Below are 16,700 nucleotides of genomic sequence, written 5' to 3'. Positions count from 1 at the left end.
ATAGCTATGATGCTAAATTGCTATATTTTCATACTTGTTTATTTTTTATTTTCATACTTGTTTATTTTTGAAAGATAATATGCAGACTCTAGTTCAGTAACAGTGCACATTATACTTGGGCAGCTAAAAGAAAACAAAGCATATCAGTTTTATGAGTTTTACTGTGGATTAAATGATTTATAGAGCCTCCAACAGGTATGAGTAACTCATTCAATATCTTGGGGAAGAAGATCAGCTATACTTGACTTTCATGGTGGTAAACTAACAGTATTAGAATGAAAGTACTAAAGCACTGTGTGATTTATGAGAATATTTTTCAAGGAATAATACTGTTAGAAAAGGTACAGCTCATCTACGATAAGGTGTCTGTGAAAATAAGCTTGGGGGTTTTGTTTTTCCTTCTAATAAAATTTCCGTACTACTGGCTTGTATTTAGATATTTATTTTCTGATCTCTGCCTATTTGACTTATTTTAGAGAATGGGGTCTAGCAGGTATAATGGTGAGATGCAAAAGCTATGTAATATTGTATTTTTATTTTTAATAACTGAAAAGGCCCTCTTTGCTAACTGAATCATGGAACAATATGGAGTCTTGGAAAGTACAAGTATAAAATGAGTTGGGGTTCCCCCCCCCCCCCCTTTTTTTTTTTTAAAAGGTCATCGTCATTACATTCTGCTTTGCCAAAGTCATTCCGTGATCTTGTAATGGAAGAAGAAAAATGTATGAGTGCAAGTAATTCACCTGGTACTGGTATCAAAAGAGCTGGATATAAAGGAACTGAGGATTCATCAGTCCAAAACACCATAAGGTAAGAGAGCAGTCTTTTCCTAATTGATCAACCATTATACAAGACCACAATAACCTGTTTAAATTCTGCTGAAATAAGAAAGGATAAAATTGTCATTTGAAAAAAATAAGTCCTGTAAGCATTCTTTAATAATTCTGTTAATAGGATTTTATGAACGAAATGCTCTTACGAATAGGCAGTTTAAAGACTAAAGCAATTTAATGCCACTGCTAATATTTTGTTTGAGGTTCAGAGTGTTTGCATCTGTATATGTGGGCATGTGTGTACGCGTGTGTATATATAGACACAAACACTTCAGGCTCCAAACAAAATATACGTGTGTGTGTGTGTGTGTGTGTGTGCACATTCGTATATGTATATATAAAAGTGATAAACCTATATTCTCTAACTTCTGTAGAAATTAGATATTCTTTAGCATTCAGATGTGACATATATGAAACAGTTTGCTTAGGAGTATTTCTGTGTAACCATGAGTGGATAAAATCAGTTTATTCAAACACAGTTCTGGCATTTCCTGATCTGAGTTTTCTTACAAGCTGACTTAATTGTTTAGGTGCAATTTTTCATGGTTTAAGAGGGCTTACTGAAATATTGATGCATTGGTTATGTCTGTGTATTTTAATTACTGTGGGACTACAATTCCAAGGACAAAAATAACTTGTTCTGAGGTGCACATGAATTTTATGTCTAGTTATTAGATAGTATTGCTCTTTGGTCAAATTGTCTTAGCCACGCATCCTCTTGCTACCTGCAATAAAACTTCTGTTTTGGGTTAAAATACCTGTCTAAGCTGAGGAAAGAAATCTCAGCCTTATTCCTGAAGCTCTGTATGATTGAGCTGCCCGCCCACCTGCATCTCTTCCCCCTATCATCAGCAACTTTGAATGCTATCAGTTTCAAATACGTTTACGAGATGGAGAGCCTGAAAACCTTACAGACTTTCCCACCCACCGTCTGGAAGCAGGGCAGCCGAGGGTGACAGCAGGGCCGCCGGGCAGTGGCCTCCCTGGCAAGGGCACAGCCTGTTCCATCCCCCTCCAAAAACTGTCCCCTCCATAAGGAAAAGAAAGTTCTGCTGCACCTCCCTCTTGGTTGCTCAGCTTGTGTAGATACTGGTGTTTCCCTAGGACCAAAGCAGTATGTGTCCTATTGGTAGATAAAGAACAAAATGAGGGTAGAAATACAGGAACATCATGTGTGGGATGGTGTTAGAGGAGAGAGGTAGGTGGGATTTGGAGAGTGTGTGTGTGACGGGTGGGCATTCAGGAACAGGGGGATAAAGCTGAAGTTATTGTGGTGAGTGGTGATGTAGGGACATGAAGCACAACTCTGCAGAAAAACAGGTATTGTTAATTTTGTTGCTAGTGAAATAATAAAGCTTTTCATCATATGGGAGACAGCAAGGGCTGGTGATAAGGGAATTTGCACTGGATGCTGTTATTAGCTTTGTCACACCTGCTCTGTGATCTTCATAAAGTAATTTCTTTTCCTTTTGCATTGCTCTGTCTAGTCTGTGCAGTCTGGCCAGTCTGCATGCTCTCAAAGTGGATTATTTGAGCTGAATCCAGGCCTAATACGTTAGCTGTCTCAAAATGATACATTAAGCCAGTGGGAGCCTAGATGACTAGATTGACGATAATCAGTTGGAAAAGATGGCACTTCCAGAGCTATTTCAGGTTGTTTTGAACTGTGTCTGAAGATGCTTATTTCTCTCTATTAGATGTAAAGAGTCTAGGTGACTAGTTCATGCATCTGAAAGTTAGGAGTTGAGTTTGTAGTTTGAGGTAATTTTATCCTTTGACTGTACAGTTCCTGTCACAGTAGGCTCTGATTTTTGCCAGCGGTATTCAAGGGCTATTTCTGTGAAGATTAATTATCCACACGCTTACCCCTTCCTTTTTAAGGAAAGGAAATTGCATATGCGTAGAGCTTAAGTAGCCCTCATCAGCTGATGTCAGACTCACTGATGGGACACTGATACTTGCATGGCTACTGTTCCTGCATTGTCTTTTTTCTTTGGATAAACTGTGCGGTAATTAAACTGACAATTTTCTTAAGTGTCTGGATGAGGGTTTTTTGGTGGTTGCATAAACACTCTTCCATATACTGTCACCTTCTAATTTATGCAACCCAGAAATTTTCTGTAGATGAACCACGTCATGAATGTGGAGATGTGAACTAGATTCAGTCCAGAGGCAGATCAGCCCAAAAGCTGGGCAGTGTGGATGGGGCTGCATTGTTTCCAGGGACAGCTCAGCCTTGGGAGTTATGCTGTGCAGCTGTGCGTGTGTAGCTCATAGTCCAAGCTAAAAACATAGGCCTGACATGACTTAACTTTGTTGTGGCAGCCTGGGTTGTCTTCACTGTGTTACTCCAGGGAGCAGTGAGAAGTCTTAGTGGAAACAAGTCTTTGTGGGTTCGCGTGGGAATGGCCTAGTTCTGGCATGGCTAATAATGAGCTAATAAGTAGTACATGATTCACATGGTACAGCAAAACCCAAGAGGTTCTGCAGGAGACCAGGCTTTGTGTTCCTTTTCTGAGAGCAGTCATTAGATCAGGGAGGCACCGGACCTAAACTGGCTTCAAATGAACAAATCCTCAAGAAACACTGGGGAGCTGAGTGCTGGGACATCTTGGTGGCTGTGCAGGAGTCATGGCAAGTTCAGCCAACTGAATTAATCGGGTTGGTTCAGTGCTGGTGATACTTGGCTGGTTTGTTTCCATACAGAACCACTTATGTCTCTGCATCAGTCTTTAATTTTCAAGACTTCCAGGTTTCCAAGTTCTATATTTTTAAGGCTTTTTTCCCATTTTTCTGTATATGCTAGCTTCCCGTTTCCCGTCTGTTTCATTTCTCCTAGTTATTTTGATGCCAGCTGAGGAATTAATCTAGCATGTTGAAATATCTGCAGTTGATTTAATATCTGGACTGAGTGTCTTGCTAGTGAGAAACACAGATGTACATATGTACAAACAGCTTCAAAATATCTGAACTGCTTCCTACATTTTAAAGCCACATTTAAAATGAGGGAGGTGACCACAGGTATTTAGACTTATCTTTTAATTGATCACTAGAGTGTGCTGTGACACTGGAACTATTAATTCCAGGTTTTGGAAGTTTCTGTTGTGGTTTTTTTGCTCGTTGTTTGGGTTTTTTGGTTGGTTGGTTTGTTTGTTTAGAAGTCTTACTCTGGAAAGAACTTTTTTCTGTACTGAAACAGGTTTGTTAAGTATAACAGTCTACTTCGATTCATTTATAATAGTACTGTGAGTTCTTTGGATTTTGAGTGGGAAGAAGAGTGTAGCTGTCGAATGGGCTGGATAGGTGTTCGTTACTGTCAAAGGTACAGGAAGGTGAGCATTATTAAAGCAAGTGGAAAAAGAGATAAATTTGAGAGATGACACCAGAATAAAGGCATTTAGTAAGTTGTACAAACGTGTTCTTAATTAAATAAACCAGCAAGCAAAACAATTCCTTCGTCTCCTCTTTTCCTTCCTTCCTTTTCTCTGGTTCTTTCTTGCTTTTTATTATGTTATTATCTTTCTTAAGTACAGTAAAAGCTGGAAGCTGATAGTGCTGGTTTGAGCTGGGATGGAGTTAATTTTCTTCATAGTAGCTGGTATGGGGCTGTGGTTTGGATTTGTGCTGGAAACAGTGCTGATAAGCCAGGGCTGTTTTGGTCCCTGCTGAGCAGGGCTTACCCAGAGCCAAGGGCTGTTCTGCTCCTCACCCCACCCCACCAGCGAGGAGCTGGGGGGGCACAAGGAGTTGGAGGGGACGCAGCCGGGACAGCCGACCCCAACTGACCCAGGGATATCCCAGACCATCGGACGTCATGCTCGGCACATAAAGCTGGGGAAGAAGGAGGAAGGGGGGACGTTGGGAGTGATGGCGTTTGTCTTCCCAAGTCCCCGTCAGGCGTGCTGGAGCCCTGCTGTCCTGGAGATGGCTGAACACCTGCCTGCCCGTGGGAAGAGGGGAATGGAGTCCTTGGTTTGTTTTGCTTCTGTGCATGGCTTCTGCTTTACCTATTAAACTGTCTTTATCTCAACCCATGAGTTTTATCATTTTTACCCTTCTGATTCTCTCTCCCATACCGCTGTTGGGGAGCGAGCAAGCGACTGTGTGGTGCTTAGTTGCTAGCTGGGGTTAAACCACGATACTGATTTATCTGGACGTCAGCTAAAAAGTAGTCCCCTGCTGTTGAAATCATAGAATAATTTAGAGTCTCCACTTCAGCCTCCTGGTCAAAATAAGTCAAACTAAATTATGTGGCTTAGGGCCTGGTCCAGTTGAATTGTGACTGCTTCCAAGTATAAAGATACCCCCACCTTTCTGGGCAAAGTGTTCCAGTGTATGATCATCCCCATAGTGGGATTTTATTTTTCTTCTTATATCTAACTGGGATTTCCCATTTTGCAGCTTTTGTATGTTACCTCTTATTCTATCACTGCGCACATCTAAGAAGATCCTTGCTGCATCTTTTCTCTACCCTCCAGTTAGGTAGTTGAAGACAGCAATGAGATCTCCCCTTTGCCGCCTTCCTTTAGGATTAACAAAACACAGTTCTTCCTGTCGTGTGCTCTGGCCTCTAATATTGGTGTCCCTCTGCTGGACTTGTTCCAGCCTGACAGCATTCTCCTTGTACTGAGGAGTCCAAAACCGGGTATGATACTCTGTACGTAGACTAACAAATAGAGCATAGAGGGGAAATATCACTACCTTTGACTGCCTGGCTACACTCTTGTTAGTACAGCCCAGTAAGCAGCTGGCCGCCTTTGCTGCAAGGGCACATGCCGATTCATCTTTGACTTGCTGCCAGCCAGGACTCCACAAGGTCCTTCTCTGCGGAGCTGCTTTCTAGCCAGTCAGCCCCTGGCCTGTACTGCTGCATGGGGCTATTCTCTTCCAAATGCAGGACTTTGCACTTGCCTTTGAAATTCGTGAGTTCTTGGTTGCCTATTTCTCTAGCCTCTTGAGGGCCTTCTGAATGGCAGCCTGGCATCCAGAATGTGGACTGCTATGCCCTCCCACCCTCTCCCCATCCACCTGTGGCCTTGCTGAGAGTCATAGTGTTCATTTTTATCCTTTGCTAAATTAATAGCATCTCTTCATATTGTCTACTGGTCTGAGCTTTGCTGCTTACTGTGTCCACCAATGTTAACTTAGTTATATTTCTTTTAGTTAACTTATTCTCTAAAATAATGTTTAACCCAGCTGTAAAGTGAGTAAGGAATTAGCTAGTAAGGAGAGGTATGAGAAACTTTTTAAAAAAGATAAAATGGTTATGTGGCTCTTGACTCAATGTCTTACAGAATTCCTATATTTGTTTATCACACTTATCTGGCATGACCCAATACCTTTCTTAAATAAAATAGGATTCTCTAACCTGCCATTGGTTTTCTTTTACCAAAGACAAAAGAGGAAAAAAAATTTTACAAGATACCAATTTTCTACTCTTTTTCCATTTCTAACTGTTCTTCAACACCTATGGAAAAAGCATTGCATATTAATGAGGTCAAAATAAAGGAACTGCAGCTGTATGGATGCTCAGTCTGGAGAATGGGACAGCAGATTTGACCACTCTTGCCATGGAGCTGTTGTTTCTTGTGTCAGCTCTTTCAGAGTTCTGGAATAGCAGTTATCCAGAAACGTCCAGTTTGGAGAGTACCACACCTTTTTGGGTTCCTCTTCATACAGTCTACCACTGGCTGTCCTGTTAATGACTGATACGATCACCATTGCTGAAAATGGAGGGGAAGGATTGTCTTGACTAACATGAATTGTGCTTTCCCAGTGGAAACACAGAAACAATATGACCTGGCAGAAGGCATATCTGCTGGGTTTGATTCAAGGGAGTGACACTGTAGAAAGCCTCTTTTGAAGTCAAGTGTTATGCCCTGACAGTTGTTGCTGCAGATATGTTTATATTTTTCCTTGAGCAGTTAAATTTGTGTTCATTCTGTTCTCTGAGTAGTTGGCTGTTTGGTGGGCAAAATTATGTTTTGGGACAAAAAGCTGGGCATGGTTCATTTAAATGCCATTTGTGATGATGGATGTTGCACTTCAGATTTTTTGAGATCTTGCCCTCATTGCTTAGTGGTAGGAATCATGGTTCTTGTTGTTCTTGGAATTGTGTTCTGGGGAAAATATTCCAGGCAGAGAACTTAGCAGTTACTGGAATACTCTTAGCTTTCTATAGATTTTTTCTCTTTACCAAGAGTTTGTGGCCACTTACAGAGGATTACCAAAGCCTTAAGGAAAATTGAGACTGATTTATTGAAATACCAACACCCTTAACAGTTTTTTTTTACAATGCATGCTGTAACACTTTTTTGAGTTCTGGAAATTGCAAAAGTTGCCAAAGATAGGTATTAAATGACAAGAATAGGTTCCTCTCTTCCTACTGATGGAGGATTTTTCTGACAAATATACTTGTCTCTTAAGGCATACAATATACCAAATGTGACTTCTTTTTGTCAAGAGGTTAGTATTTTGCAACTGAATAAAATATCTTCCTGTTGGGGAGTCTATTGATATTTCAGAATTATTTTTTTTTTCAATTCGATTAGTTCTAGTTTTATGCTATTATTAATATGGGAGGTGGTTGCAGGGATATGTACTGAAAGCCCATAATTTCTGGTCTTACACTTGAGGAAATCATTTACTAGTGCTATTGTAGCACTGGTTCTTCTACATGAAATGCTTAATTTGAATACAGGACAGTTGTTTTGGTTTTTTTTTTAATCTTGGAGCCATAGTCTTTTCATGTTAATTGCAAACATTTATAGTCAATGCTGTTAGTGCATAACTCAGTTGACTATTTTACATGTAAAAAACCCTTGTTTTTTTAAAAAAAAGCACCTTTGTTCAAAGGCTCAAATGTTAGGAAATGCCAGAATTGATGCCCAAGCTGAAAATCCATTAACTTCTGGTAGTCAGAAATGAGCATCAGTGTCTCTAGTCACAGTATCATGGTTAAAGACAAATTCAGCATTACATCCTAATACCTTTCGTCTGGAAAAACCCTACACATTTGTAATTGCCTGCTGTAAATTTGTACTTCACAGCATGATGTAGGAGAATGCTCTGTCAGTGACTTTCACTCTCCTTTCCTATCTTTTTCCAGGTGCACCACTAGAAGCAGCCCAGGTCTGGAAGACCATGTTCTGGATTCCTCACAGCTGGAGAGTCATAAGTAGGTTTGACAGTGGCTTAGATTCTGGAGCTTGTTTTCTGTGTGTTGTGGTGACCTTGTTCTTGATGTTGCCTCATAACGTCATTTGGTTTTTTTGCAGTCCGTGGTTAGTAGGATCACCAACTAGCTCTCCAGTGATAGCACCTGTCATGTTTTCAGCTATTGTAGAGGAAGAGCTCCAGCAAGAAGCTGCTCTTATTAGGAGCAGAGAAAAACCTTTGGCTTTGATCCAGGTAAAGTGCTAAGTTACTGCAGCTGTGAAGTAACACAAGGAGTTTCTAATGGCTGTTTCAGAGACCAGTTTTTAGGTTTAATTATATATTGGTACACAGTATCATTTACATAATTATATTAAATATCATTTAATAATAACTTCACGTTGCTGTTTGATAAGGTAGGCCTATATTAAAGTCAAATTGACTACTGAGTCCATGATTAATGCATTCACAGCATCAGAGAATGGTTGGAAGGAACCTCTGGAAATTGTATAATCCAAACCCCTGCTCAGAGCAGGGTCAGAGCAGGTTGGTCAAAGCTGTGTCCAGGCAGCTTTTGAATATCTGCAAGGATGGACACTCCATGGCCTCTCTGTGAAACCTGTTCCAGTGTCTAACCACTCTCATAGTAAAAAAGATTTTTATATTTAAATGCAGTTTTCTGTTACTTCAGTCTGTGCCCATTGCCTCTTCTCCTGTCACTGGGCACCACCGAGAAGAGCATGGCTCAGTCATCTTTATGCTCTCCCATCAGATATTTATACACTTTGATAAGATCTCCCTAAACCTTCTCTTCTCCATGCTAAACTACAGTGTGCTCAGCGTCTGCTAGTGTCAGGTGCTCCAAGTTCTTAATTGGTTTTGTGTCCCTTCACTGGACTGTCTCCAATATGTCCATGTCTCTCTTGCACTGGGGAGTCCAGAAGTGGACCCAGCACTCCGAATGCATCTCACCAGTGCTGAAGAAAAGGATGACCTGTCTCAATCTGCTGGCAGTGCTGTCCCTCATAGAGCCCAGGAGGCTGTCACCCTTCTTTGCCACATGAGCACCTTGCTGGCTAACAGTCAACTTGTGCACCAGGACCCCAGAACCTTTTATGCTAAGCTGCTTTCCAGCCTGTCGGCCCCCAGTATGTACTGGTGCTTGTGGTTATTCTTCCCAGGAGCTGGATGCTGCATTTCCCTTTGTTGAACTTCATGATGTTCCTCATAGCCCGTTTCTCCAGCGTGTCTGGGAACCTCTGAGTGGCAGTGCCACCATCTGGTGTATCAGCTACTCCTTCCAATTTTGAATTGTCTGCAACCTTGCTGAGGGTGCACTCTGTCCCATCATGCGGGTAATTGATGAAGATGTTAAACAGTACTGACCCTAGTCTCCATCTCAGTATTGGTGCTAGTGACTGGCCTCTAGCTGCACTTTGTGCCACTTATCACAACCCTTTGAGATCACTAGTTTATTCAGTTTTCAGTCTGTCTCACTGTTGATTTATATTGTCTTTACTTAAGCTTGTCTGCTTAAGCTCTTAGTCTGTGCTTAAGCTCTACCACTTTCCTAGGCATCAAGATGAGGGTGACTGGTAAGTAGTCACTGAGATCTTCCTTGCATTTCTTGAAGGTAGGAATGACATTTGCTTCCTTACAGTCATCGGGAACCAACCCTTATCACCACAGCCTTTCAGATTTCTTTGAGAGTGGGCTTGCAGTCATATTGGCTAGTTCTGATCTCAGGGGCCTGGAATTGCTGAAGGCTGATCTTACCACTAAAGACCAAGACAGGGAAGTCTGTTAGTTCCCCAGCCTTCTCCATGTCCTCTGTCATTCAGTAGTGGGCCCACGTCATCTTTTTCCTCTTGTAGAAGCTTTACTTGTTGGTCTTCGTGTCCCTTGCCAGATCCAACTCCAGGCAGGCTTTGACATTCCTAATTCTGTTCCCGTGTGCTCAGACAGTGTCTGTGTTTTCCTTCTAGGTCACCTTTCTCTGCTTCCACCTCTTGCATGCTTCCTTTTTGTTTGAGTTTTTGGAGGAGCTCTTTTTTTGTCCATGCAGGCCTCCTGCCACTCTTGTTTGGCTTCCTGCTCATTGGCATGGATCATTCTTGAGCTTGGAGGAGGTGATCCTTAAAATCAACCAGCTGTCCTGGACCCCTCTTCTTTCCAGGGCCATATCCCATGAATTTTTTTACAAGCAGATCCCTGAACAGATTGTAGTCTTCTCTTCTGAAGTCCCAGGTTGTTATCCTGCTATTCGTCTTGTGCCCATCTCTTGGGATCCTGAGCTCCATCTCGTGGTCATTGCAGCCAAGGCTGACCTCAGCCTTCTTATCCCTGACCAGTCCTTCTTTATTTGTAAGTATGAGATACAGTAGAGTGTCTCCCTTCATCAGCTCCTTGATCATCTGTGTTAGGAAGTTTTCACCAATGCAAACCTCCTGGAGTGCTTGTGCCCTGCTGTGTTGTCTTTCGAGCAGATATCAGGGTGGCTTAAGGTCCCCATGAGGAGCAAGACCTGCAAACATGAGGTTTCTTCAAGTTGTCTGAAGAAGGCCTCATCTACTAGTACTTTCTAATTAGGAGGTCTGTAGCAGATGTGCATTCAAGATGCATGCCAGTTCATAACTGTGCTAGGGGTGTAAATGTAGATCTGACACTGACATACATGTTCTTTTTTCCTTATAGATTGAGGAGTGTGCTATTCAAGATTTATTAATCCACTATGAAGCTTTTGACAACCCTGATGAATTTGTGACTGTTGAAAGGGCTCCACAGGGACCTATAGCAGCACCTATGTGGAACAAGCACTAATTCGTACTCTTCACAGTCCATGTTGTATGTGCACTTCAGAAGTTCTAAATCTTGATACAAGTAAAATGGGACTGGAAGAACAAGAATCGTGTAACTTTTAACATCAGCATTAAAAGCCTGCACATAATCACTAGGTATTTGTTAGAAAGAATGGAAATAATGTGTTCACTGTGTCATTTACCCACAGTATATATTGTATGTATGTTTTGAGAGAATTTCTTTAACAAGACATATTATTAGTAATGTTACATGAAGCTGTAGATTGGAAGTGCATTTGCTAATCTTAATTTGCAAGGGTTTTTCCTTAAATTCACAGGTGGCTGAAAAGCGAGTGCTTATTTTGTGATTTAACGTGGAATTGAACGTGCAGAATTATACATCTTTAAAGTTGGTGGGGGGATATGTTCTTCAGAGCTTTTTGGCAGATTGGGAATATTGGAAAAAGTTTGTGCTTGAACTTCATGTAAAAGTACAGTTTGATAATGCAGTTTTCCTTAAGTTATGTGTGCAAGTGCTGGTTCTCTGATTGTTACGGCCAGTACTTCTTATTGTCATGTTCCACGATGAACCTCTACGCTGTACCTAAGTGCCCTGCCATTGCCTGCTCTCAGTTCAGTTGTGCATGTTTTTTCACTGTTGTGAGACCGGCCTTTGAGCAGTCAGCTCTGTTGTGAAGTAAAGCACACAGTTGAATAGAACGTGGTGGCACTTAATTAGCTATAGTCTTATTCTGGTAAATATGGTACAGTTTTAGAACCACTGTGTTTAAGGTACAATTCACTTGAAGTGCTGAGGAAATAAAAGATCCGTGTATTTATTGTTAAAGCTATAGGGATGAATGCTTGACTGTGGAATTTGCAAACACCTAACCTTCAAAGATTATCATAGGTGGCTTTCAGTATTGTGTGTTCCAAAGTTCTCTGTGCCTGGTTTAAACAAATTTATATATATATAAAAAGAAAAAAAAAAGTAGCCTTATCTGCAATATTCCGTCTAGTTTGTCTGTTTGTATAGGAGTGTTTGAACTTGTACTTTTTCAATAGTGTCAATACTCATGAACTCTGGAAAACTGGAATTGAGAGAGTACAGAAAATGAATGTAGAGAATTGATCACTGTGTGATAAAAGAATCTTGAAAAAAACTATGTAGATATGTCTAATGGTTTCAGGTCAAGCTACACCAAAAAATCCCCCACAAAAATTGTAAACAAATGCAATAAACCATAAAATCTTGATTTACACAAAGTTAGTATACTTTTATGTGCTGTCTATATATAATCAATGCTTTGGGTAACTATAGAGTAATCTCAAAATCTTTCTTTTATGTATGAAGAAAGAACTGTAGGCATTTTGAAGCTACACAGGCCCACTGCATTTGCTCTCAAGTAATAATGAACAGCTGGGGGAAACCTAAGAGTCAGTGCTCTCTCCTCTCCTAATAAAAAAAATCATTTTCATGAAACATTCTCAAATAAGAAAGTAAGCAGGGAAAATTGACCCAAAAGCTTTTTTAATTGTTCTCAATACTTTAATATTTTTTGCCTTTTTTTTTTCCTTCCTATCCCTTAAAAGTTTATTCCAGGAAGATACAGAGAATGTAACACCTGAGGCTGGATTCTCAACTAATTTCCCACAGTGGTAAACCATTTATAGATCTCTGTCTGCTGAGATTGAAGTGCCATTAAAGTAGAAGATGAATCTTCTTCGTCTAGTCATTTCCCTGTCCTGTAATTCTGCAGGAATACATCACGTATGTTTGTCAGCCAGTGAACCCTGACTACAAGGAAATAGCTGCCTGTCTCATAGGTTATGCGGTTTGAGGTGGGAGGATGCCAGGTGCCCTTTGCTTTAAGCACAGCAGCTATATCTGCTACGTGAGCCTGGCTAGAATCCCTGTACGGTACGTGAAGAGGTCATGAGAGGTGCACGGGGAATACTAGCTACCTGCTCCTGCTCAGCACTCTCCAGTCATTGTGATTCATCAGCTGTGACTGCCTTACTGTGTGACTGAGCTTCTAGGGCTATTTTTTGTCTAATGTTACAGGTTTGTTCTGAAGGGGTCCTTAGCACTTCTGCTAAATGTCATTGATGGCAGCACAGCACTTTGTTGCGAGAACTGTGGTCGTGCCATCTGGTGACACAACACCTGGAACAACAGGTGATACACAGCAAAAAGAAAAAAGAATATGAAGAATGTATTAAGTGTAAAGTTGTCTTGTGTTTTCTCTGTGCACATATACAGATACTTTTGTTTATCCCACCTTCTGTATGCTGCCTTTATTGCAATAGAAGGGAGAAATAAGCAGAATCTTTGTCTTTTCCCCACCGCGTGTATTTTAAGATGTTTACAAGACGCACTGCCCATGTTCGTGCATACTGCAAAGGTGGAATTGAGTTGTAAGGGTATGAACACAGCGGGGTTTTCAGGATCACATCTTTGTATTGCACAAATAGCTGATAGCGTCAGGGCTGAAGGAGAGTGTGTGTGCATGCACGTGTGCATAGCTGTAACTCTTCATTCGATTTGTTTGCAGTTGTAGAATTGAATTATATTGCTCCACTTCAGCAAATAGAGTTAACGTGTTATCTCTTCTCTCCATCTGTATGTACTGAGTGGTAGTGAACCTTTTCATCTGAACTTTCTGCGCTTTGCAAATGTTGACAATTAAGCCTCACTATATTTGTGAGGTACGATAACTGTGAACTGTTATCCAACTTCCAGGTGGTGACTCTCAACACTCAAGTAATAAGTTGGTTAGTCTAAGGTTAAGCAGTAAATTTATGGTCATGTCCTGAAGGAGAATCTGGAAGTTCTTCCAGTTGCCTGTTCCTGCCCCATGTAGAGCCTGTAGCTTTTCTGGGATCAGCTCTATAGAAATTCCTTTCAACCAGGACTTGTTCCTCTCTTTCTCTGACCCTCTTTCTGAAGGGAGCACCTCTGCTGCCAGTGGTTTGGTAATATCTGTTTATTCCTGTTCTGAAAGGGCTACAAGCAATAACTGAAGGCGTAGTATTGATAAAGCTTTGGTGAACAAGGAGATGTGAAGATTTATGTAATACTGTGCAGCGCAAACTTATTATGAAGTGCTATTGGATATGTTAGAAATGCACCAATTACTGTAGAAATTGTAAGGCTTTCACCGTAAGTGGCAATGACAAAATGTGTGTGATGGTGTTTTTTTTTTTTTATTGGAGTGGACTTGATATAAACAGCACCCAAAGATTCCTAATGTTCCCATATAAAAGTCTTCCCTGCATAGCAGTCATTAAGCTGTGCATTTTCTTTACATTGTTCAGAGCCTGAAATTACCAGCTTAATTTCAGTAGTGTCCAAGTTCATGTAGTTCTGAAGCTGAATTTAATTTCTCCGGGGTTGTGCTTTTATATCTTATGTAACTTAGGGCATGAGCAAGTCTCCTGCTTTGGTGATAAAAATTTAGCTTATTAAGGGGGTGAGATTTAAAAAATTCCCCCCCAAAAGGAGGTATATGGAGTAACATTTCTACTATGTATTGAAGAGGCTTTATGAAAATAGTAGCAAAAAAACAGCCATATCCGAGGCATCATAACTATGTACTCGCTCTCAAACATGCCTTTCTCCTTGTGAATGTAGCGCTGATGGCCTTGGCACAGCAGCTGCAGTCCTGGATGTTTAAAATTGGCTCTGTCGACTTGTGAATATTTCAGTAGTTTTCTTCTGAAAGCTATGATGCTTTCAATCTTAAGTACAGGAGATGCTTACTGATTCCCATGGGAGTGAGGTAAAGGAATCAACCAAGTAGTATATTGCTGTATCAAGGGGCAGTTCCTACCTTGGGTATAATGGAGTTCATCCCCACCACAGCTTTATAAACCTAATATTTTTTCCTCTTTTTTTCTTCTGTCTCAAGTGATATGCAGTAGTGGTGGCATACTGCAACAAAGGTTTTAAGTCCATTGTAAAATAAAGGTAACTACTGTCCTGGTGCAAACTTTTTTACAACATGAAGTCACTTTTTACAATGTGTTACAGTTCCCATAGATACGTCTTTACTAATACCTTCACACCTTGCAGAATGCTTGGGTATTTCTGTGCCTGTGCAGTAGCCTTTGGTGCAGATTTCATGATCTGCCCCTGAGCTTGCTGAGATGCATCTGTGGCAACTTGGGCTGAGCACAAAAGGGAGTTAGAAGTGCAAGTTACAAGGACTTTTTTTTCTGCTTTGGAACATATAACAACCAAATATTTTCCTCTTGTCAGTATTAGCTTGATAATAAATATTTTTTTTCTGTTCTTGTTTGTGTAATACTTGTTGCTGTATCTCAGTACCATTATTTTCATGAATAAGCATGTGCACGCATGTACACATGTGCATACACACATGTGCAGACACAGAAACCTGCCATGAAATTTCTAGTTGAGATCTTCACCTGCTGTAAGCTGAGCCACAATTAGAAATGCCATTTGAGGGTAATGAGCAGCCTTAGAGCACCACAGGTAGTATCAAAATGCTGTTGTTTGTGATATACTGATAGCTGCCTCTCATCCTGCTTTCGCAATGGCATTGAGTAAAACTGCAGAATCACAGAGTGCTTGAGGTTGGAGGGCCCTTGGCTGGAGACCCTCCAGTCTGTCCATGTCGCTCTTGTACTGAGGAGCCCAGAACTGGACCCAGCACTCCAGGTGTGGCCTCACCAGTGCTGAGTTAAAGCGTAAGGATCGCCTTCCTCGACCTGGCAACACTTCCTAATGCAGCCCAGGAGCCCATCAGCCTTCTTCCCTACAGGGGCACGTTGCTGGCTCGTGTTCAGCCTGGACTCCACCAGCATCCCCAGGTCCTTTTCTGCCAAGCTGCTTCCCAGTCTGTCGGCCCCCAGCCTGTCCTGGTGCCTGGGGTTGTCCCTTCCCAGGGGCAGGATGTTGCACTTCCCTGTGTTGACCTTCATGAGGTTCCTCTCAGCCCATTTCTCCAGCCTGTCGAGGACCATCTGGATGGAAGCACAACCCTCTGGTGTATCAGCCGCTCCTCCCGGCTTTGTGTCATCTGCAGCCTGGCTGAGGGTGCGCTCTGCCCCGTCATCTGGGAACCTCAAGGTGAACCTCTCATTTGTCTTCTGTTTCCAAGTGTGTTGAACACTGCTGTGACCTTTGCGGAATAAAATCGCTATTGCTTGCATCGAAGCAAGAACTGAGGCCTCTAGCCTCTTTGTTTTGCCTTGTTTTGCCAGTGGTCAGCACAGGGCTGTCTTCTGCTGCCTTTCTCTCACATGGTGTTGGCAGTCACAACACCCACGTCTGTAGTCTAGGGCTCCCTCTTGGCAAACTAGTTATCTCACCAAAGGAAAAGTAAATGTTTGTGCCTTTGGACTGTCTAGGAACTTTTAAGGGGCAAGCTTTCCAGTTTGAGTGCTCAGAGGCTGCATTCAAACAGTGGGATCTTTGAAGGGGAATGGCCCTAAATTTGGGGAAATGCACCAGTAGAACAAGTAAGTAGACTATAACTAATACCGTTAGTCTTAGTCTGTCTGACTCCCTTTTCATTTCCTCAGGAGAGTGTTCCCATTTCTCTCCATTTAGGGGATGTACCGTCTTGCCTTTTCCTTCCCCACAGTTTGGATGGGACACCACTGATGTATCGAAGGGGTCTTTACTGGTGGTATTCATCTGAGGCCTCAGGACCTCCTCGCGTCCGTGTTTCTGTGTTAGTAAGATGTTAGTTAGGGGAAAGCTGTTGGAGTTCACTTACTGCTGGTGACTTTGCTTGCTTGTTTCAGCTGTTTCATGAGTGGGAAAGGAGGTTTCTCTGTTCAGCACCTTCCCCCAGATCGGCAGTTATATGTCCTTCTCAGCTTTTCTTAAAGGAGTTGTGGATAGGGCAAGTCAACATGGTCAGAATTATCTTTAAACAATAGT

At 41.6% G+C, this 16,700-nt stretch overlaps 1 protein-coding gene across 6 annotated transcripts in view; it reads left to right on the top strand.

The window, feature by feature from the left end:
• IBTK (inhibitor of Bruton tyrosine kinase) overlaps positions 1-15,014 on the top strand; it is a 61,679-nt gene extending 46,665 nt beyond the window's left edge. For 3 of the 6 annotated variants that reach the window (XM_049817697.1, XM_049817696.1, XM_049817695.1), the window contains exons 26-29: positions 658-810; positions 7,942-8,010; positions 8,111-8,243; positions 10,683-15,014. In XM_049817697.1, the coding sequence (XP_049673654.1) occupies positions 658-810; positions 7,942-8,010; positions 8,111-8,243; positions 10,683-10,808 (481 nt within the window). In that variant the 3' untranslated portion in view covers positions 10,809-15,014. The remainder of the gene's footprint in view (positions 1-657; positions 811-7,941; positions 8,011-8,110; positions 8,244-10,682) is intronic. The other 3 variants (XM_049817694.1, XM_049817692.1, XM_049817693.1) reach the window with 1 other exon arrangement.
• The last annotated feature ends 1,686 nt before the right edge of the window (positions 15,015-16,700 follow it).

This window comes from Accipiter gentilis, chromosome 15 (assembly GCF_929443795.1).
Source record: "Accipiter gentilis chromosome 15, bAccGen1.1, whole genome shotgun sequence".
In the NCBI taxonomy this organism is placed as follows: domain Eukaryota; kingdom Metazoa; phylum Chordata; class Aves; order Accipitriformes; family Accipitridae; genus Astur; species Astur gentilis.
This window is presented reverse-complemented; position numbering and strand designations above follow the sequence as displayed.